This window comes from Sceloporus occidentalis, unplaced genomic scaffold (genome assembly GCF_023333645.1).
Source record: "Sceloporus occidentalis isolate IW3139 unplaced genomic scaffold, rSceOcc1.0.p SCAF_11, whole genome shotgun sequence".
Lineage (NCBI taxonomy): Eukaryota > Metazoa > Chordata > Lepidosauria > Squamata > Phrynosomatidae > Sceloporus > Sceloporus occidentalis.
In genome coordinates, this window is record NW_028316991.1 from 19,272,533 (window position 1) to 19,294,408 (window position 21,876).

The 21,876-nt window shown below is 38.7% G+C and overlaps 1 protein-coding gene across 1 annotated transcript in view; it reads left to right on the forward strand.

Moving 5' to 3' along the window:
* LOC149305670 (fer-1-like protein 6) overlaps nt 1–21,876 on the forward strand; it is a 60,229-nt gene that overhangs the window by 13,185 nt on the left and 25,168 nt on the right. Inside the window, exons 6-23 of the mRNA XM_089477284.1 lie at nt 299–430; nt 1,535–1,597; nt 2,099–2,177; nt 3,136–3,292; nt 4,201–4,387; nt 5,222–5,414; nt 5,785–6,134; nt 9,164–9,272; nt 10,868–11,054; nt 11,994–12,114; nt 15,351–15,451; nt 15,622–15,712; nt 18,132–18,248; nt 18,776–18,928; nt 19,689–19,872; nt 20,223–20,347; nt 21,242–21,376; nt 21,621–21,770. Of these exons, the coding sequence (XP_089333410.1) occupies nt 299–430; nt 1,535–1,597; nt 2,099–2,177; nt 3,136–3,292; nt 4,201–4,387; nt 5,222–5,414; nt 5,785–6,134; nt 9,164–9,272; nt 10,868–11,054; nt 11,994–12,114; nt 15,351–15,451; nt 15,622–15,712; nt 18,132–18,248; nt 18,776–18,928; nt 19,689–19,872; nt 20,223–20,347; nt 21,242–21,376; nt 21,621–21,770 (2,634 nt within the window). The remainder of the gene's footprint in view (nt 1–298; nt 431–1,534; nt 1,598–2,098; nt 2,178–3,135; nt 3,293–4,200; nt 4,388–5,221; nt 5,415–5,784; nt 6,135–9,163; nt 9,273–10,867; nt 11,055–11,993; nt 12,115–15,350; nt 15,452–15,621; nt 15,713–18,131; nt 18,249–18,775; nt 18,929–19,688; nt 19,873–20,222; nt 20,348–21,241; nt 21,377–21,620; nt 21,771–21,876) is intronic.

Genomic DNA, 21,876 nt, shown 5'->3' on the forward strand with positions numbered 1-21,876 from the left:
ATTATTATTGTTATTATTTAATTATTAAGTGCTGACATATTCCTAAGCGCTGTACAATTCTGAGGAGGGTGATACAGGTACAACAGAAGTTAAGGACCCTGTCCCAGAAGTACAGATCGTACAGGTCAGAGGATCTCCCTAACCAGCCATGCTGCCCATTGCCCCAAAAGCAAGACGGTGGGGCAGCTACCAGATTTTGGGACTGTCCTGCAAAATCCAGGACTGTTGGGAGATTTGCACATGAAAGTCACCATGACTGTCCTCAGTTAACTATTTGTGTGCATCCCTTTCCCCACAGATTGCGATAACAATCACAGAAGCCAGGCAGCTGATTGGTGAAAACATCGATCCCGTTGTGATCATAGAGATCGGAGATGAAAAGAAGCAAACGTCAGTTAAAGAAGGAACCAACGCCCCATTTTACAACGAGGTACCCCAAAATGGGCGTTATCCATATTTATATTATATTGATATAGTTATATTGGCCCTAAAGGAGAAACTCCAGAGAAGTCTTTCACAATACTTCATGGACTAAACTGTTCAAGACCTCCGAGGCCTCTTCCGATCGTCCATCAGAAAGCGCAGTCTGGGTCGTGCTTCAAATGATCATAAACAGCATGTGCTCGGGAAGTTCACATTTCCGTGTAAAGTTATGGTATATCATCATCGTATTCCCTTTAATCAGCCGTACGTTCTGCATTTTAACATAATCAAGAAACACAAGAGATGTAGAGGAAAGAAAATCCAGCTTTGGGTTTATCTATAAAAATTAAACCATAGCAACCAGTCGAATGGTCCAATCAGCAATTACACTCTATTTGTTGCTATAGTGATTAAATCAGTTTACAATGCTGCACTAGAATCACTATACATTGTATATATATAAATATATATAGTATATGGAATAAAACATACCTAGGGGCACGTATTAAGACACAAATGCTTCTCTCTCTTCATTATGTCACATGTTGGGTGATACAAAGAAACATGAAACATACGGTATATAAGCTAACGATAATTCTTAAGGATTTGATAAAAAAAAGATGTCATAAAAAAAAGGTTATGATACATTTCCTTTAGGGAACGTATTTGGAAGAGACGGATGCGCTGGAAGATTCCTGGGTGTATTGTGTGGATATTGTGTAGATATGGTGTAGATATGGTGTAGATGTTGAGTAGATGTTGAGTAGATATGGTGTAGATATGGTGTAGATATGGTGTAGATGTTGAGTAGATATGGTGTAGATATGGTGTAGATGTCGAGTAGATGTTGAGTAGATGTTGAGTAGATGTTGAGTAGATGTTGAGTAGATGTTGAGTAGATATGGTGTAGATATGGTGTAGATATGGTGTAGATGTTGAGTAGATATGGTGTAGATGTCGAGTAGATGTCGAGTAGATGTTGAGTAGATATGGTGTAGATGTTGAGTAGATGTTGTGTGGATATTGTGTGGATGTTGTGTAGATATTGTGTACATGTAAAAATATTAGGGAATTGCTTATAACGCTTGCTTTGTGTTTTCCATTCTTACAGTATTTTGTTTTTGACTTCATCGGGCCACAAGAGCAACTATTTGATAAGATTATAAAGCTGTCTGTAAGTACAAAATCACCAACTGATTGTAGCTCGTGGTTGTACTCCGTTATACCGTAGCTGATGGGGATCATGCTTTTGAGACGTCCGTCCATCGTGTTTGCCGTGCACCGTCTCTGTGAAATTGTTAAACGTAAAATGTGTTGGCTCGTGTGACGATTACACTAAATAGTAATTTTAGGAGCAACATCACATATTTAATCACCAAAAATATCTGAGAACAGTCAAATTGCTGAGAAGCACGTAGGACATACCACAATGCATCTGTAACATATAGAGCGTCAGGGCCATACCTGGGAGCTCTCAGGGTTTTTGCCCCGAGTCTGAAGGGGCAGATTCTCAGGGTCACACATTCTGGAGCCGACTTCTTCCTATTCTACACGGCTGGGATCACATATAAGACTCCCGATTCTATGCTGTTTCAACTTGTTCACAAAGTCTATTATAGATTCCAGCTATGGCGTAGTCCATTTTATTGGCATTCGTTTGTTTGTTTCTTTTTAGGTTATGCACAACAAATTAATCGGAAGTGTTTTGATTGGCTCTTGCAGACTTGATTTGGGGACTGTTTATAATGAGCCAGGTAAGAGCGTTTGATTTTTCATATAACAGGACGTGTGAGCAGCATTCCATCAAATTATCATTTGCATTATTATTATTATTACGATTATTATTATTAATATTGTTATTAATATTATTATTATTAGTTTGTAGATCGGCGGCAGATTCTGTAGCACTATTGCAATAGGAGCGCATTCAAAATTAACAATAACATTAACAGAATCAGACGTACCATTCTTGCAAGTTTACAAAATACCCAGAGGGGTCTATTCACTAAATGGAGAGCTGCGGTTTTAACACTCTCGCTGTATAATGCATGATTCAGTGTGTAAGGGGAGTTTGTAGAACCACACTCGTATTTAATTATACATTATACAGGGTCAGCCAAGCTCTCCCTGCATCAGAGACCACTTTCCTGTCAACTCTCTATTTAGTAAATCGGCCCCAAATAGATCAGCTGATGGCTGCATAACTTACAAGGTAGCCGTTAAACTCTCTTTGATTTCAAGGAAATCTTAAACTTCCCAAAATCAATCGCTTTATGTTAAACGCAGTGCCATATTTGCAAAATAAACTCTGAGTGTTCTTTTAGTTTACTTATCGTTCATTCGTTTGGGCAACTTTTGAAATGGTGAGGAGTAGAGAAGGGGTATAACGTTTATACCCTGGGATAAAATAGCCCCTTACTTTTTTTTTTTAACCTAAATATCTCCATTGGTTATATAATCAAATTATGCTAAAAACTATGCATTTTGTTGCTGATGATGTATAATAAAAAATGACATAGTGTCCGTGTCACCTTATTGCTGGTAGAATAAAAGAGTTATTTTTCCAGTTAATAGATAAAGAAATGATTCCTATTATTTGATTTTGGGAGCCAGTTCTGCGCGTGATCTCGTTAGAGGTTTTCCCAATGTCGATGTTTATGAAATGCAATGATTATGGAGCAGAATAATTATAATTTCATTGATACTTTGCAGGTCATCAGTTCTTTGACAAGTGGGCTGTCCTCACAGATCCGGCCGACATTAGGACCGGGGTGAAAGGCTACCTAAAATGTGACATTACCGTCGCCGGCAAAGGAGACAGCGTGCAATCGTCCCAGAAAATCAGCGACTCGGAGGAACAAATCGAAAAGTAATACATTGTTTTTTAATTGTTTTTTAATTGTGTCTTTAAATGTTGTTGGTTTGGTGTCTATTTATGTGTCTGATTTCAATGCCAGTCAATATATTATATTCATAAAAAGGGGATACTTTAATACTCAAAATTGGGAGCAACAAGTGGGCCATGAGGGTCTTAAGTAGGATAACGCAGAATATATCACATTCAGCTTCCACTGACTTGAGTTGGGTTTTGTTTAGACAGATGGATTGCAGGAAAAAAGGAGAAATAAGCGCCACGGCTATATCTTTTGCATGATAGAACAGCCTTTTTAACAAAAAAACATGAAACTTTATATTAAATTTAGAATTTTTTATTTATTATTATTATTATTATTATTATTATTATTATTATTATTATTTAATTGTTCATTATTAAATATAACCAAGAGAAGGAAGGTAGATATAGAGGTCCAAGCCCTTTGTTAATTAGTCCATAGGGAAATCAGTTGAATGCCACGGATGTAATATGCCTCATGCTGCCCCGCCAACGCAGAATGCATATTACATTTACTTTTAGCTGAAAGGAAAAAAAATAAGAAAAACATTGACTTAACTTTAGGAGAAGCCGCAGCTCCAAAGCTGGCACCACCCCCTTGACGGTCCGGCTTTCGCACCAATCTTGCCTGCTTGAAGCAGCCAATCATTGTCAAGTAAGCATTGCCAATGAAATGGGAATGTTTTCTGCCCGTATGCACGGGGGGTCTCATTAGACCCCGTCCAACTCTGACAAAAGGCAGTGCTTGGGCTAACTGGCGGCAAGTATACCGATATGTTCTGTCTACCATCGTGTTGGCTAAAAATTGGAATTAGCACCCAGAAAATGTGGACAACATGTCTACCATATAAAAATATTTAATCTTTTGCCCTCTCTAATTTCAGAAATTTGCTGATTCCTAAAGGTTTCCCTTCGGAAAGACCATGGGCCAGATTTTATGTCAGGATCTACAGAGCAGAAGGTCTCCCGAAAATGAACTCAAGTATCATGGCTAACGTCACAAAGGCTTTCATTGGAGATAGCAAGGATCTGGTCGATCCCTACGTAGTAGTCATGTTTGCCGGCCAAATGGTAAATAATATGTCTACTCTAATGATAACACCAATCTAAACTACACACATAGTGTATATAAAACACATTATGTTAAGAGGTTTTTCAATATAAAAGTGAGAATATTAGTCATTTTTGTATGCTTGGTATAACAAAACCGTATTTCATGTTATCCACTAAGGCATTCAACATCAGGTTTATATTCACATAATTATAGAAGCATAGAATTTGACGACAAATCTCTGTCACCTGTTTTTCCTGCTTTTAAGGCTCAGACCTGAATCGGTTAAATTCCCTTACTTTGTTAACCTATTAACCACCGTAAAGTAGAACGTCCTCACATTACATCTAAGCCTCTGACCCTCTAGTTTTAGATCATGACCTCTTGTTCTAACATTTTTCCTCCTTTGAAATAAACGACCCTCCTGTTCTTTGTTAAATCCCTTTATATCCATTTAAATGAGATTTCTAAAACGTTAAATGAAGGGCTTTGTGGGAACCCGGCCGTATCGCAAATGACATCCCTACATTATTGGGGAAAAAAAACTGTTATATTCTGCACAGCTTGAGTTATTCACAAAAAAGGGATTTTTTTTTTTTTTTGGTGATGCTGACACCATCTCGGAATCGAGAGGTTGTGGAAATGTATCATCCAGAAGCCTGTAATTTATACGGCATCAATGCGAGCGAAATAATTTATTGCAACCAGAAATGTGCTTTAGAAAATGAAATGAAATTTCGTCTTGTACCTACATTTGTTTTAACGTTTCGTAGTATTGACACCTCTGAAGGAAGAATGGTAACTGCGGCTATTACCTAATTACCCCGTGTTGCCCCATTGTTGAACGTGTACAGGGAAAAACCACAGCGCAGAAGAATTGCGCGGATCCAGTATGGCACGAGCAGATAATATTCAAGGAAATGTTTCCACCTTTGTGTCGGAGAGTAAAGATCCAGGTGTGGGACGAGGGCAGCATGAATGATGTGGCTCTGGCGACGCATTTCATAGACTTGAAAAAGATTTCTGATGAGCAAGATGGAGACAAAGGTTGGCATTGCACGCTTTTAATGTACGCACAATAATCATGGAGGACCAGCACTACTCTTTCTTTATGTTATGGTTAAGATGAATGTGCTTGAACATTAAAAGGCCAAAAGGGAGTCATTGTGGTAAAGGGAAGGATCTGGAAGAGTTATTTTTTGTATTACTGTGGATAGGCAGAAGGAAGCTAAATGTTGTGTAGGTTAACATTCCAGATCCCTGACCATGTTGGGTGAAAAAATAAATAAAATATGGTTTCTGGTGTAAAAATAATGCTAATGAGATCTATAAACATCTAGTATGGTGGCAACAAATGCTAAAATGCTAAAATGTTATATTATCCATACCTGAGATGTAATTTTTTTCACCTTAACAGGGTTTCTTCCTACATTTGGACCGGCTTGGATTAACCTGTACGGTTCACCTCGTAATACCACGTTGATGGATGACCACCAAGAGCTCAACGAGGGTCATGGAGAAGGGGTGTCGTTCAGAGGACGTATCTTGATTGAAATTGCTGTCGAGATTCTTTCTGGAGGGGCGCACGAATCCAAATTTTCTAAGATCATCAAGGATATTAAACTCCCACTCAAGGACTCCAAGTCATCCAAAGGTTCAGGAAAAGAAAAGGGAGAGAAAGGGTCGGAAGAGGGTAAATCTTCTTCTGCCACAGACAAGACAAACTCTACTCAAGTGGAAGTAGAACCTTTTGATGTACCTCCAGAGGTATGTTAGAGGTTCTAAAAGGACAATAAAGCCTTATAACAAGTCATAAAATCAGCCACACATTGGAAATATAGCGATTACCATTTCCATTTTCTTTCTTGCAATACTTGGGGAAGCTTAAAGCAGAAGAAATCTACACCATGGACATTCAAGTATAATAAAATACTCCATTGTGTTCATGTTTCTTTACACTGTAGTTTGGGGTAGCCGTATTAGTCCAGTGTATAAGAATGCAAAAAAACAGAATGTTGCAGAATCTTGTAATACCTTTTTTATTGGACTAACAGTATTTAAAATAATAGACGAGCTTTCGGGAGTCCTCCCTTTATCAAGTCAAAAGCATTTCTGACCAAGCAAGTGAAAAACACAGTTTAAAACTGACCAGTACATGTTCTGATACAGGGTTAAAACAGGGGTTAAAACAACACGGTAGAGAATTTGCAGACAAAAAACTAAGAGGGTCGTAAATAGTAAATAGTGGCATATACTGCCCAGATAAGGCTAGAGGGGGAGCAGGGGTGAGTGTGTAGGAGAGAGAGAAGAGAAAAAAAAAAAAAAAAAAAAGCACAGGTTATAGGAAGTTTTGATAGTGTGCTAAGAAGCTCAAATCCACATTAAGTCCTCTGTTTTTACAATCATAAAAATGTATCATTTTGGCTTCAAATGTCTTTCTTTCTTGGGTGTTTTTGAAATGACCTCTCAGTGTTTTGATTTTGAGGTCATGTATGGAGTGACCGGTTTGGGTGAAGTGGCGCCCAACTGGAGTGCAAAGGTTTTCTTCATCATGATGATTGATGGAGTATCTGTGCAGATTCATCCTTTTATTGAGTTGCTGGCAGGTTTCACCGATGTTACACCCTATAGTACATTTGGTGCATTGAATCATGTATACAACATTTTGTGAAGTGCATGAGTATGATCCTTTAATATTGTATGTCTTGTTGTTGTGGGTGGCTGTGTTGCTGGTACAGATGTGTTGGCAAAGTTTGCATCTGGCTTTGTTGCATGGTTTGCTTCCATTATCTGTGTGTGTTGTTTCAGTATGTAGTTTGCTACTCACCAGCTTTTGTTTGAGATTAGCTGGTTGTCTGAAGGCCAAGATGGGGGGTTCAGGGAAAATTTCTTTTAACACCACATCCTCTGCTAGCATTGGCTGCAGATCCTTGATGATTTTTCGGATTTCTTCTAGGGCAGGATTGTATGTGGCTACTAGAGGTATGCGTGAGGATGTTTGTTTGTCTGTGTATTGTAACAGGTGTTCACGTGGTGTTTGTAGAGCAGAGTTAATTTTCTTATTGATGATCCTAGGTTTGTATCCCTTTTGTTTGAGTGTCTCAGACAGTGTTTTTAGATGCATGTCTCTGTCATCAGTGTTGGAGCAGATGCGGTGGTACCTGGTGGCTTGGCTATGGATGATGCCTTGCTTTGTGTGGGATGGATGGAAGCTGGATTTGTGCAGGTAGTTGGATCGGTCTGTAGGTTTTCTGTATAGGGATGTATGTAGTGTGACAGTTGTATCCAAGAAGTTTACACTTTCTGTGGAGAAGTCCATTTTGAGTTTCATAGATGGGTGAAATCTATTAAATGCGTTATGGAACTCTCTGAGGTTTTCTTTTCCGTCCGTCCAGACAATGAAAATATCATCAATGTAGCGATAATATTTGTAGGGTTTGTGAAGTTGTGTTTCCAAGAATCGTTGTTCCAGGTCAGCCATAAATAGATTGGCATATTGTGGTGCCATTCTCGTCCCCATGGCAGTGCCCATGGTTTGCAGATATATATTGTTGTTGAAACTGAAGTAGTTGTGTGTGAGGATGAATTCTATGAGTTTAGTAATGGTTTGAGGACTGTATTTCTGGTTATGAGTATGTTCTGAGAGGAACAGAGATGCTTGGTCAGAAATGCTTTTGACTTGATAAAGGGAGGACTCCCGAAAGCTCGTCTATTATTTTAAATACTGTTAGTCCAATAAAAAAGGTATTACAAGATTCTGCAACATTCTGTGTCTTTACACAATTTGTATGGAGCTGGTTTGGATGGGATTCAAAAGGGGCTTCTACATTGTAGGAAATTGTTAACGTTTCTAAAGGGGAAACATCAGATCTGAAATAAAACCATAAATTTAGCAATGGAAATCTAAATCTTCTAAAATCTGGGATATTAAAATGAATATCTAATTTGAATTATTTATTAAAATTAGTATCTAATATTCATTTGAATTTTATTTTAGTTCCCAGGATCCTTTAGTGAAGACTTCATTGGAGTCCTAATGTCAGTCCAAGCAAGAAAGCTTCCTAAATTTTACCTGCATTATTTTAGTAGATCAGCCTCCAGTGCTATAGATTGTTTATATACAATAATAATAATAATAATAGTAGTACTTTATTAATATTATTATTATTTTAATATATATAATATATAATCAAATATTATTGTTATTAGTATTGTTGTTGTTATTATTATTGTTATTATTATTATTATATTGATATTTATATAAAATATATTAATATTTGGTAATGGTTGTTATAACAGCAGCACATATATTATAGGGGACTTTATATGCTTCTATAATATAGGACTTTGTTTAAGTGGGTCATAGCAATAAATGTAAAAGTAAAAATAAATTATGAGCGTAGTTAATGTAAACATATCCGTTAATAAGAAGACATCATAATCCATTACTGTGAATGAGAGATACTGTAAACGGAACTATACTGGAACTTGCTATAAAATAAGTTATATTCTAGACATTTAAAAACAGAATAAAAGTCTCAGCTAAACTGGCTAGACAGTTCAGTTAATAAATACATTAGAAAAGGGAATCGCACTGATGTATCTTGTTTAAAAGCATAGTTCAGATCAACCAATCATAATTATCTCCTGACACTCATTGATTATTTTGAGTAAATAAATTGTTTAATCAACGATACAGAGTTAGTGACTGTAGGATTTTAATCTGTATAAATGTATCCATTTTTTCCTGTACAATAAAAAAAAACCTCCTAAAATTAATAAGAATATCTTTCCAGGTTCAAGAAGAGAAATTTGAAGATTTTCTTCTCTTTGGATGCTTTTTCGAAGCCACTCTAATTGACAGGAAGATAGGAGATAAGCCGATAAGTTTTGAAGCTACTGTGGGTAAGTATGAGTTCTCCAGAAACATTGTCACGTGTTTGGTTAGTTGCACTAATTGCCTCCAGCAGTAATGAAACTCTATAAAGCTTAAAACGGTGGGGATTAGTCAAAAAAGTGTGAGTTTGCAGGGTAATTGGATATGTCAAATCCCTGATAGTACTTTGCATTATAAGGGATCAACCCCAGCGAGCTGCTCCTGGAAGAACCTGCTTGGCCCTTCACAATTACCTTACTGATTGACCTATGCATTATGCAGGGCCAGCTCAGAGAAACCAGGCAGGGACAGGAGCCTCACCAGTTTGATTCATAATAATGCCAGGATTGCTTGCAAATATTATTTAAATAGTATGTTTGCATCTTGTTTCACATCTTGCCTCAGCGGCGCATGGATAACTCATACCATATGATTGCTATGTCATTTTTCGAGGCCTGCATTATATTATTCTTAAATCTTCCTTTACTGCTTTCTAGGCTAGTACACAAATATTTTCTACGTCTATTTATGTTCATTCATTATATGCAAGTAGAAATGGGGATATTCCTAGATAAAAATATAACACTTACCTTTTACTAAAATATATAAAAAGATTAAAAAAATATATTATGAAATAATAATAATGACAATAATAATAATACTAATAGTAATTATTATTATTATTTGTTTTATACAGCGCCATTAAATTCGGTAGCACTGTACAAAATTAATAATAATAAATTGTGTGTTTAGTGATATGTTACAAATAAAGAAAAATAGTTAAAAACAAAGTCTGGTCTTGAAATGTATGTATTCTAATCACTATGTGGCAGAGAAATAAACAAATAGTATATTATGTAATCCTAAATATAGATTCTTATATAAAAAAAAATAAAAAAATAAAAATATATATATATATATATCCTACTTATATAAAAATAGGTTCCAGATAAGTAGGGGTTAATCTGGGTAACACTCAAATAAGGAGTGAATTAGGATAGCTGTAATAACTTATTAAATAAATAAAACAGGATCAGAAGGAAAAAAGTTTGTATGATCCATATGAAATAAAGCCATAGTCTTCTCTGAAGTGGTTAAATTGTCAAATTTCTCTTAATAATCATTTAGTGTTAATTGGTATATATGATAATATATAATAAATATAAAATATATATGATATAATATCGTTTAGTATAAGTTCAGGCGCTACACAAACAAAAATTATATATTAGTATAAAGTAAGTGAAAATTTAAATAGGTGCTGCAAACACTTAAGTATAACCCCTTTCTACCAAAGTACAAAATCAAAATTCGATTGCGCAAATATATCTATGCCAAAATATCTATGCCAATTTTTATCATATATATATGATATAATATAGCAGAACTTTCCCACAGTGTATAAATGGTAACAAGCTGCTCTCTTGATACATTGTAGCCATCTAGCTGAATAAATACACAGTAGGATTCAGTACTAAAGCTATCTGCCTTCTCAATGGGCAGATGGAATCTATATTACCCCCACTGATATTCCTCTTTAGTGAAGCTCTTCAGACATTTATATTAACTTTATATGCAAATCCAAGATTACTTAAGTACAAATGAATCTTTTCGTTGGCTGCAGGTAATTTTGGCAACGTTCTGGATGGAGTTTCACCGTCCGGAAGCAAAAAGAAGCATTCAGCAGCTGAGGATGAGGAGAGCGCACCACTGCTGCACGCCGATGAAGGAGACGCTCTTACCCAAGAAATGTCCATGTCCTTTAGATCCATGACTGCCCCCGAGAAGCCAATTATAACAGAGGGGAACAGGTAAAGAAATATCCCTCGCTGTGGTCAACTTCGTATGGGGCCAGGGCAAGACTCATGCAAAATCCCAGCCAACTTTCTTCTTGCTGTGCTCTTAACGTCTAATGTGTCTAAAAGATTGTACTTTGTATGATGAGTCCTCATGATCTTACAGAGACATTATGAAAAACACCTTCTACTACTGGCCAACCAGTTTATCTTCTAAAGAGTCAGAGGCTTAGATGTAATGTAAGGAAGTTTTACTTTACTAAGAGGGTGGTAGATAAATGGAACAGCTTCCCAGTTTGCATGGACTCCTACTGCATGCAAATTGGAGCAGGCATTCTCGATTCTGGTTCATGTTGTCTTGTCTTCCAAGATCGTATATTACAGTTTACGCAGCTATTTCCTAATATATGTTTTGGATAATGTATTGGGTGTGAAGGGGAGGTTACATAAATAATTTATGTTGTTAAATGTATATGATGACCAAACATTATAGCTGCCAGCAAACTTCAATGTATTTACTATAAACATGCAATATGCCATTCTTGGACATACTGGGTTTTACTTGGCAATCCATAAAGTCTGGTAGGGTGACAGCCTTCAAGCAGTAATGTTTTTAAGCAGGGAGCTGCCTTGACCTAACTTGCAGGGTCCTCCTTAAGAATGTCCTGTTGTTGGTCTTCTCGGTAAAACAAATGTTGGAATGTGACTCTATCAAGGAATACTACACTTGAAATATGGTGGAAAACAAGGAAGATCATGATTTCCCCCACCTGTCTATTAAGTGATATGGTGAATTAGGGAGCCTGATCATCCAATATTGTGATCTACTTCTAGTAAAGTGGTTAAGAGGCTGCCTCTCCATGGGACATGTCGGTCAACACCAGAATGGGCCTTTCAAGAGCTCAAAACTTGATGTGTCAAGGTTCAAACTGCTCATTTCCTTTTGTGTCACAGGAACTATCACTATTTGCCATTTCATGAAAAAAAGCCCTGCGTCTATGTGAAAAGTACATGGGGGGATCAGACCTTTCGACTGTACACTTCCAACGTCCTTCAAAAAATGGGAGATCACCTGGTGAGTCTGGCTGGGATGTCCATACGCTGTCCCTCAAACTGGTGGAAATGTGGATGTGGCATTTATACCACAAACAGTAACAATGTAGCTGTGTTTAAAATCCACACACAGGGTGTATATCTAAATTATATTTTGGGGTATATTATTCTAATCACATTAAGAAATCTGATCTGCATATAATTTAACATAGAATGTCAAGTATTTACGTACCTAAAATCCGGTTGACGCTCTGCAAGTTCTACGTTTTTAAACAACTTTTTCACAACAGGACCAGATGGATCTAATTTAAGTAAAATTCTATGAAATGTCACACTGTTACCCCCACAAGCAGAAGACTTCTTTTCATGCTACCGTAACTGGAAACTGGAAGTGATTGATGGCTCAAATAATTACACCGGTCTCATTTTAATAATTGATTTTCATGTAAAATTTATTATTTCTAACCCGATTATTTCATTAAAAAGTGAAATTCAGCCAGAGGATTTTCAACTGAAAAAAAAAGGTTTATTCTCTGCATAGAATTGAATGCCCCAGACATAGCACTGAGGAACAATTAGAGGAACCTAGAACATGGATTTAAACATATTTTGTCATATGCTATAATAATATCCTTGGGTATTAGATACATACTAATGTCATATTTTAGACTCATTAGACCTCATTAAGAATGTCTATAGTCCCGGTCAAGAGAGGATTGTCCATCAAGGCTATGGCACGTGCCTCCTCCTGCTGAACTTTAGGGCTGCCAAGACTGTTCTCCTACATGATATCGTAATTGTCTTTTTTCTTCATACATACAAACTTGGCTATTACAGAAGTATCTATCCATTAGTTTATTAGCTCTTGTCTTCCATTGGCCCTCTTTCTCTGTTCATCGCTTTCCATGGGATAGCCACATGGCTCCTGATTTTAAGACAAGACCAAGCATTGGCTACATTTGTAGTCTTTTCAGAATATTAGATGGCCCAATGGTTCTTATCGGATGTTATGTTTCTACGTTTCATGAGCAGGGCCAGATTAAAGAGCTTGGGCCCCAGACCTGACTTTCATGTAGCGGCAGGGACATCTCCTGAAGTAAGCCAGAAGTATTACAAATACTACCTATAGGGTACTGTGTAAGGGATGAATGTGGCCCTCTAGAACATAAAAAATATGTATCGAATGTCTGGAATTAGGGGATGTTGCCGAACATAAATTGGGTTATTGCTCATCAGTGGCATCTACTGCGTTGTAGTAATTCTAAGAAAATTGCAAATAGAATTGATTTAAAAAATAAATAAATATATATATATGTTTTTTATATACTAGCAATCACAATTGTTTTTTCATGTTTCTATGCTTTTGAATAGAATTATTTTTTTCTGAAAAACCTAAAAAAAAATGGATGTATAATTTGTGTATATCAGACACGGAAAAAGGGGAGATCTAAATCAAACCCACATATGGTAAAAATGGCAAAAAAAACAACGTACAGTGGTTTGGGTATTAATAAACCCCCCGAAGTGAAGGGCTTAATATGAATTCATGCAAAACGGAAAAAAATAAAACAGCGTCAGAAACGGCCCCCGGAGCTGCCTGGGTGTGCAGGGCAGATGCATCTCCTGCGGGGCATTTAGCTGGATGGTGGGGGAAGGGGTAAATACATTTGGGGGCATTCTGAGGAATCCCTGCATGCATTTGCAAAACGGACCACACAAAAATTTCAAGGGACCACAAAGCTATCCTTAAAGTGCATGTCATGGCTGGAGTGTCTCTTTAAGCAAATAATCTTAGGAGGTCTCTCACTTTCTTCATTCTTCTGAACATTTAAAATCATATATCAGTGGAAAATTGGGGGCATTCAGCAGTATTAGGTTAATTAAGTTCATTATACAATATATATATATATATATATATATACACATACATATATATATATACATACATATATATATATATATGACACACGGATGTAAAAGTGTTATTATCCTCACTGAATAATCTGTATTTGCTGTCAGGAGTGTGCAGTTCATCGTTTAAAGAGATAGCATAATTAGACAAAGCATTTTTCATTTCTTGTCATTTAAAGAAAATTACCATATAACATTCAAAACTGTTAATTATTATAGAAAATCTAATGAAGCAGGGGGCAGCTCATCCGGTTCACTGCTGATATATTTATTATAACTGTCTCCTATCAAAATGTTTTCTATTTTAATTGGATTTTTTTATAATTGCAAAATCCCCAGCAGAGGAAAAATGTATTTGCTGCACACAGACACCCCCATACATGTTCACTCTAACACCGTACACTGACATGAGACACAATCTAACACTGCACACTAACACCGTACAGTGACACCCATACAATCTAACGCTGCACACAGACACCCCCATACTTATTCACTCTAACACCATACACTGACACCACACACAATCTAACACTGCACACTAACACACACACTCACTCTAACACATTACACTGACACCTACACAGACTCTATCACCATACACTGACACACTCAGGCTGTCACATATCTCCGCTTCCCTGAGGTGAACTTTTAAACCAGATATCTACAAAAACAATTACACCGAATGACAAGCAAAAAGCACGAGTTAACTTATAGGTAATTTCAATTCATTAATTTAGTTATTCCAAAACATTGACAGTTCCACTTAAAAGAGCAATTGTTACTGAAATGAACCAATGTTAATAAGAGTTGAAAAAAATCTATTTTTAAGGAATTATTTTTACTGTAGATTTCAAGATAATTGAAATGTTGAGAATGCAACAAAGATTTAAAAACACAGAACATTCTCTCGGAATTGCTTGTAAAACGAGTCTCCTCTTGGTCAACGCTTCTTGGTGAAATTGTCTGTATGGCTTCTTAGCCCAAGCCGTATTAGGCGTGATAGTACGTCTAGCCATTGGCACTGATTGATGGTAGCCAGGGCTAGACCGGCACTCCAGCCGCCTAATGACATGAGTGTGGCCAACGGCTGGATACGACACACAATTTCTGATTTAAATACAGCTTTTATTATTGAGTGAAGACCGTTCCATTTCACAGATATAACATTACTAGTAGACTTTACTATTCCTTTAAAAGAATCTTGAGCAGCGTAGTAATTAACTGGTTAATTTAGGTACAGAGATATGTTATTAATACTATTTTTAAAGCTAAGAAAATGTTCGCTCATATTACCTTCCATGTATTTTTTTTTATGTTTTGTTGATGTTTTGTGGGTTTTTTTAGGAGAACGGTTTAGAGAAAGTTAAAGAACTTATCAAGATCTCTGATTTTGCCCCAGAAGAGAAGATGAGAGAAGTTCTAACGGAATTTATCAACACAAGCAGGTACCGTACAAGTTTGTTTGCTTGGTTTTCCCAGTTTTTGCTCCAATTATAAATATCTAGTTCAGGTACCAAGTCCTCGTGAATTGCTGGACTTTTCTCAGGGCACATGTTGGAAGCATTCTTTATTCCTTTTCACCAACATAACACCATTTTATTTTTGTAATTTACAGAAATTTTATCGCTGCATCCGAAAAGAAAACCAAGATGCCAAACACCACAGCGCTTGATAAGAAAAGGGTAGTCCTCTGCAAGCAGGAGCTGGTAAGCGAGTAGATGAGCGCCGTTGCTTCTTCCTCAGCTTAGATGTATGCAGTGCCGGTCTTAGTACCAAGCTGCCCTGGTGGCAGCCTGAGGTGCCTGAAGCAGGAGTTAGGAAAGCTTTTTGAGGAGCAATTCTGGATTTAGTGAATAGGTCCGAACATGCACTAAAGTTATACCGATCAGCCATAACATTCCCTTACGAAAAATTACTGCAGTTTTTTGGACATGAAAAAACTGCAATACTGCACTTGTACTGCAGTATTACTGCACATTTACTGCAGTTTTACTGCATTTGTACTTCACTGTACTGCAGTTATTTTTGTAAGGAAGTACAAATGCAATAAAGCTGCAGTACATTGTAGGTAAGTACAACTGTAGGTTTGCAATATAAAAAAATGTGCAGTAATACTGCAGTAAAAGTGCAGTATTGCAGTTTTTTCATGTCCAAAAAACTGCAGTATTACTTCAGAAAAAACTGCAGTAATTTTTCGTAAGGTAACTGCCTAATATTGTGTAGGTTCCCCCTTTTCCCGCCAAAACAGCCCTGACCCGTCGAGGCATGGTGTCACGGACTGGGTCCAAACAGATAAGCCACTTGACAGGCCAACACGACAGGTAACCCACTTGCTTGGCAGATGACAGGTAAACCACTTGCAGGGCACACGGCAGGTTGCCCACTTGCACTCAACCAGGGTAGTCCGCTAGTGGGCACTCATCCTGGGAGTCGCGATGCAGGGCACTCATCTTGGGAGTCCACTAGTGGGGCGCTGGCCGCAACTCAGGAAACCCCTTTGGAGGGGTGCACACGACAGGTAGCCCCTTAGGAGGGGTGCACACGACAGGTAGCCCCTTTGGAGGGGTGCACACGACAGGTAGCCCCTTTGGAGGGGTGCACACGACAGGTAGCCCCTTTGGAGGGGTGCATGATAGGTAGCCCTCTGGCCAGGCTGGAATGCTGCAGACTCCACTCCGCTAACTCCTGGCCGTTAGCCTGCGGCCATTGTCACGGACTGGGTCCAAACAGATGACTGAAAGGACCCAGCGCGCCCGATGATTGTATGCAGGAGTCACAGTGCAGTAGTGGAGTTTGGACAGGGCTTGGTTGCAGGGCGACCACACTCACCCAGGTGTTGAGCACCTAGGGTTGTGCAGCCAAACACTAGCGCCCTGATATGGCAGCGGATGAAGTCCAGAATGTAGTGAAGTGATATCCTGCAGGCACCCTGGAGCAGGCATGAAGCATATCATTAGAATCACGTGCAGGATGCTGCAGGCTGGGAGTATGGAAGCTAAGCAAAGGGTATAGCAGAAACATAACAAGCAAGGGAGAGGGAGACCAGGCACGAAACATAACCAGACAAGATATACATGTTACAGGGCACGACAGTGAACCAGACAAGGAATAAACATTACTAGACAAGATATACATGATACAGAGCACAACAAAGGACAGGGAACAAGGCAAGGAACACAGGGAAAGGAGTGAGGAGCCGGAATCCTTGGATGCTTCTCCTTTAAGCAAGGATAGGCCATATGAACTAGGACAAAGGGAGAGGAGAGAGGAACCAGAATCCTCAGATGATACAAGGGAGAAGGGCAAAGGTACATAAGAGACACACAAACATGAATACAGAAACTAGCCTAGGACTGTTTGATAACAATTGGAGATTCCGTCACATGATATGGCCATAGTATGCTTAGCCCACCATTACGCCAAAGTACTCCAATGACGGTGGGTCCTAACGCTAATCCCTGCTGACCAAACATGTAAACCAAACACATAGCACTGAGACATACCTTTAGACTGCAGACTGAGACAAACAGAACACACAGGTGGGGCGCACCTTATAAAGGAAACAGAGCGGAACCAAAGAGCTGAAGCAGAAGCAAGGAATGGAAGATCAGAACAGAGCAAAAGGAAATCCAGGAATGGATCGAAGCAAAACAGGGAAACTGAAACAAGACAGATATGCAGCTCCGCAGCCTGGGCAGAACGTGACACATGGACTCCGCTAGACCTCTGAAGGTGAGCTGCGGTATCTGCACCAAGACGTCAGCAGCAGATCCTTTAAATCCTGTAAGTTCTGAGTTGCGGCCTCCATGGATGCATCCCGGCGCCGTGTGTTCTCCAGGTAAGTGACGCACCCGGCCATCCCCGTGATGTAAAAGAAAATGTAATCAGACCGGCCACCTTCTTCCATCGCTCCGTGGTACAGTTCTTCGGCTCACGTGCCCATTGTAGGCGCTTTCGGCAGCAGACAGCAACCTGACTGCTCCGCGGCATAATGTTATGGCTGATCGCTGTATATCGTATCTTTTAGCTACCTTTTCTTATATAAAAAACCCTCACATTTTCACACTATGCCCGCTGGTTCACTTTTTTAAATGTATTCTCATTGCATTCTCTTACATTTACCAGGAAGCCATGTCGAACGAAGCTAAACCAATCGTACAGCAGAAGAAAAAGATGTCAATTAATGAAATGACTCAAAAAATACAGAGCTTTATCGACAATATAAAATTTTTGGTGGATGAGGTAAGACATCACAATTTTGGGAATATTAAGACACAGAGATTTTAGAGAAAAAAAAAATGAATTGGCCAGACGTTCGAGGAAAATATAGCCAACGACTGGATTTAAGTGGCCGCACGCTATGTTTTTAATGCTCATATGACATGTAGCTAGGCATTTAAAGCCACTGGCCACACACTACAGCACCCGATCTGCTGGTGGACCCCGGTGTGCCAGATGACCAGTCTGGGTCTGATGTGGATTCACATAACCCAAACATCAAATGCTTTTTTTTCTAATTATAATAATTAAATATTTTTGTAAGTAATTGTTCCAGGTTGAGGTGGTACAGTCGGTAATGCTTTAAAATTGTGTCCTTGCGACCCTCCAGCTGTCCTCTGACTACAACTCTCATCATTCTTAGTTAGTCTCAGCAGAACTTTAGGAGGTGCATCCTGCTGGCCAGGCGTCCTGTTTTGTGCAATATTACATTTATCACATAGTGAATAAAATGAAGGTTTTCTTTTTTATTTCACTTTCTGCACTTAAAGCCGCAGCAAACGGTTCCCGATGTGTTTATCTGGCTTCTCAGTAATAACAAGCGCGTTGCTTATGTCCGTATCCCGGCCAGGGATATTCTGTACTCTCCGGTCCTTGAAGAGAAAGGTCATCACTGCGGGAAAATTAAAACTCTCTTCTTCAAAGTAAGTATCCACCTTACAGGCAGATGCTCTTCAAGTGCTTGTAGATATGTTATCCTATATATATATATAAGTTAAACAAGGGTTGGTTGTCTGGTGGGAGGGAGTATAGACTTTTGTTTCTGTTCTCCTTTTATGCTTTAGCGGTGCCAGGGACCGAAGGTGCTGGGATATGGCATCATACCCCATCGCCTAGGGTCACTATGAACTAAATTCAACTACCGGTAAAAAAAAATTCAAAAAATCATGTAAATGTACCGCTATTTCCCAATCAAAACTCACTTAAAAGATATTGTTAAAAAAAAAAATAGAACTAATTAGAACTAAATTGAAGTTGAATTAAACCCTGAATAGTCTAGGAATGAAATTGGGGATAGGTAATACCAGCCATACTAATCATCGAATGGATCAACAGCAACAAAAACTAGGCTTAAAACCACTGTAAGGAACTACTCATGGTAATACCAGTTACATTTGAATTGGGAAGTAGGCACTCCTTGCCCCATGGTTTGTCGGGAAGTCCCTGGTTTGCTACCTAATGCTGTGAACCACAAGAGAGTGAGAGAACAATTCAGCAAGCTTCTCCGCTCAATCATGGTCATGAAGTTCCAGATCTGATGACAGCTTTGAAATATGACATCATATTCTCAAATCCTAATGTCAGATTGACGCAGAGACCTGTAATTGCCAATTATCTCCATCTCTCAGTCTTCCATGGTTGATCTTTGGTTTCTTTAATGAAGTCTTCTACCTCTGTCTCCAGCTACCAGGAAAACGAGGACCCGGCTGGTACATTCAAGCAAAAGCCGACGTATTCCTGTGGCTGGGATCCAGCAAATACTCCCATGCCATCTTCGAAAACTTACCTACGGGATACGAAATGGAAACACATTCAGCACCTACAGGACATCATGGACCCCCACCACCTGGAAGCCTGGTCTACAAAAGTAGAGTCACATTATGTGGATATAACTGTTGCTTCTTAGAACTGTTGCCCTATTTGCCCCATCGTTAATCCACCTTTGCCACCAAACGTTTCAAACTTTTTTGAAAAATGTATCGCATCAGCAGATAGCAAACCGGTGCTTCTGTGAGCACAACAAACATCCAAAATGTCCTGGACGAGGGTCCTTTTATCAGAGGTGGAACTGCCTATTTTATTGTTAGTGTTATTGTCTGCAGTTGTAATCGCACAGCATGGAGATGTTAGAAAGCTCACGTCTGTTCCATGCTTTTACTCTTGTTTATTGCCTTGTGTGAACCATTGGTTTTCCATCTGTGTGTTTTCATTATACAGCACAACACGCGTTCCAGCTCCGAGCCCACATGTACCAAGCCAGGGGACTGATCGCGGCAGACAGCTCTGGGCTTTCTGATCCATTTGCCAAAGTAACGTTTGTGTCACACTGCCAAACCACCAAGGTAAACTAATTATGCGTCGGTAATTATCCGGCAGACGGTGGATATGTATAATACCGTCTGATAACCAAATTCTATTCTGCCGAGGGCTGAGCTTTTCCGGTGAACATGTGCTCTGCAGTCATTAGCGTGTTATTAGATGGTGCACACATTACATTAGACAACAGAGCAACTGTTTGGTGTCGACTGTCGCTTGCTTCCTTTCTTCTGGGAAATCAGGTTTGGTTAAAAAATGTTTATATTGAAATGGTGCAAAAACCGTGAAAAAGCACAAAAAGTATGGAAAGAACTGCCAGCAGATCAGACCCATTCGGCCCATCTTGGATGCGCATTTTCCCTACTGTAAAGATTCGGACCTGGGTCTGATCTGCTGGCAAATTCTGTTTCTAAACAGTTCTTTCCATACTTTTGTCCCTCGTCTTCAGGGGCCATGTGTCTATCCAATGCATGTTTAACTTCTCCTACTGCATGAACCTCTTCCACTTTTGCTGGCAGGCTGTCCCACTTATCCACCACCATTTCAGTTAACTAAAGCTTTCTTACATTACATAGACAACTACAAGGAAGGAATGAGCATCCAATATGATCTAGGGGAACAGAGAAAGTAAAGTTAGAGGAATTCTAAAAATGGAAGAATCGGAGATATAAGGAGTATTTGTTAGCGGTAGTTTTGATAACCTTTTAGGAAACATTTAGTCATTATAATGAAGGCAATGCAGAATATATGACACTTGACTTTTTAAACAGTTTCCAGAGGAACATATATGTCACATGATCATGAAATGATTACATTGAGAGCATGGTCGTTATTGGGTATAATTTGTCACATATTGGTATGTTTTGGCCCAGATGAGACTCTCAGACTATGTGACCTCGTCTTTCCATTGGTTTATCTAGATTATTAACCAGACACTGTCTCCAACTTGGAACCAAATGCTTCTCTTTAATAACATCACGCTCTATGGGGACCTCAAAGACATCGCAGATGACCCTCCGAACCTTGTCATAGAATTGTATGATGATGATGCGCTGGTAAGGAAGGGGACCAAACCTTTTTCCACATTGATTGTGGGAATTTCATAGCTCTGTCTCATTCTGTGGGTACTTCTAGCCATTGGCTTCTCCATTATATCAGAAATTCTAGATATTAAATTCATGATAATCTTTCAGAACATTTTCTTCCCTTAGTAGATATTGCAATTGATATACAAAGTAATATATATATATATATATATATATATATAAAACCCACAACTTTGATATCGTTCCATAATAGGGCAAGCCGGAATACCTTGGATCCACTGTCGCATCCCCAACCGTGACACTCGCTGAGCAGACCTACACTCCAGCAAAACTAGCCTATTATCCGATATTCTGTGGGAATATCTCTGGCGGGGATCTTCTCGCTGCATTTGAATTGTTACAGGTATTTGTATAATTTAAACCATAACTAACCCCGATAACCCTAGCGGAATACCGCGTGGTTTCACCTTGAGACAATGTAGAGAGATGTTGTGGCGAGTGGATCTTTT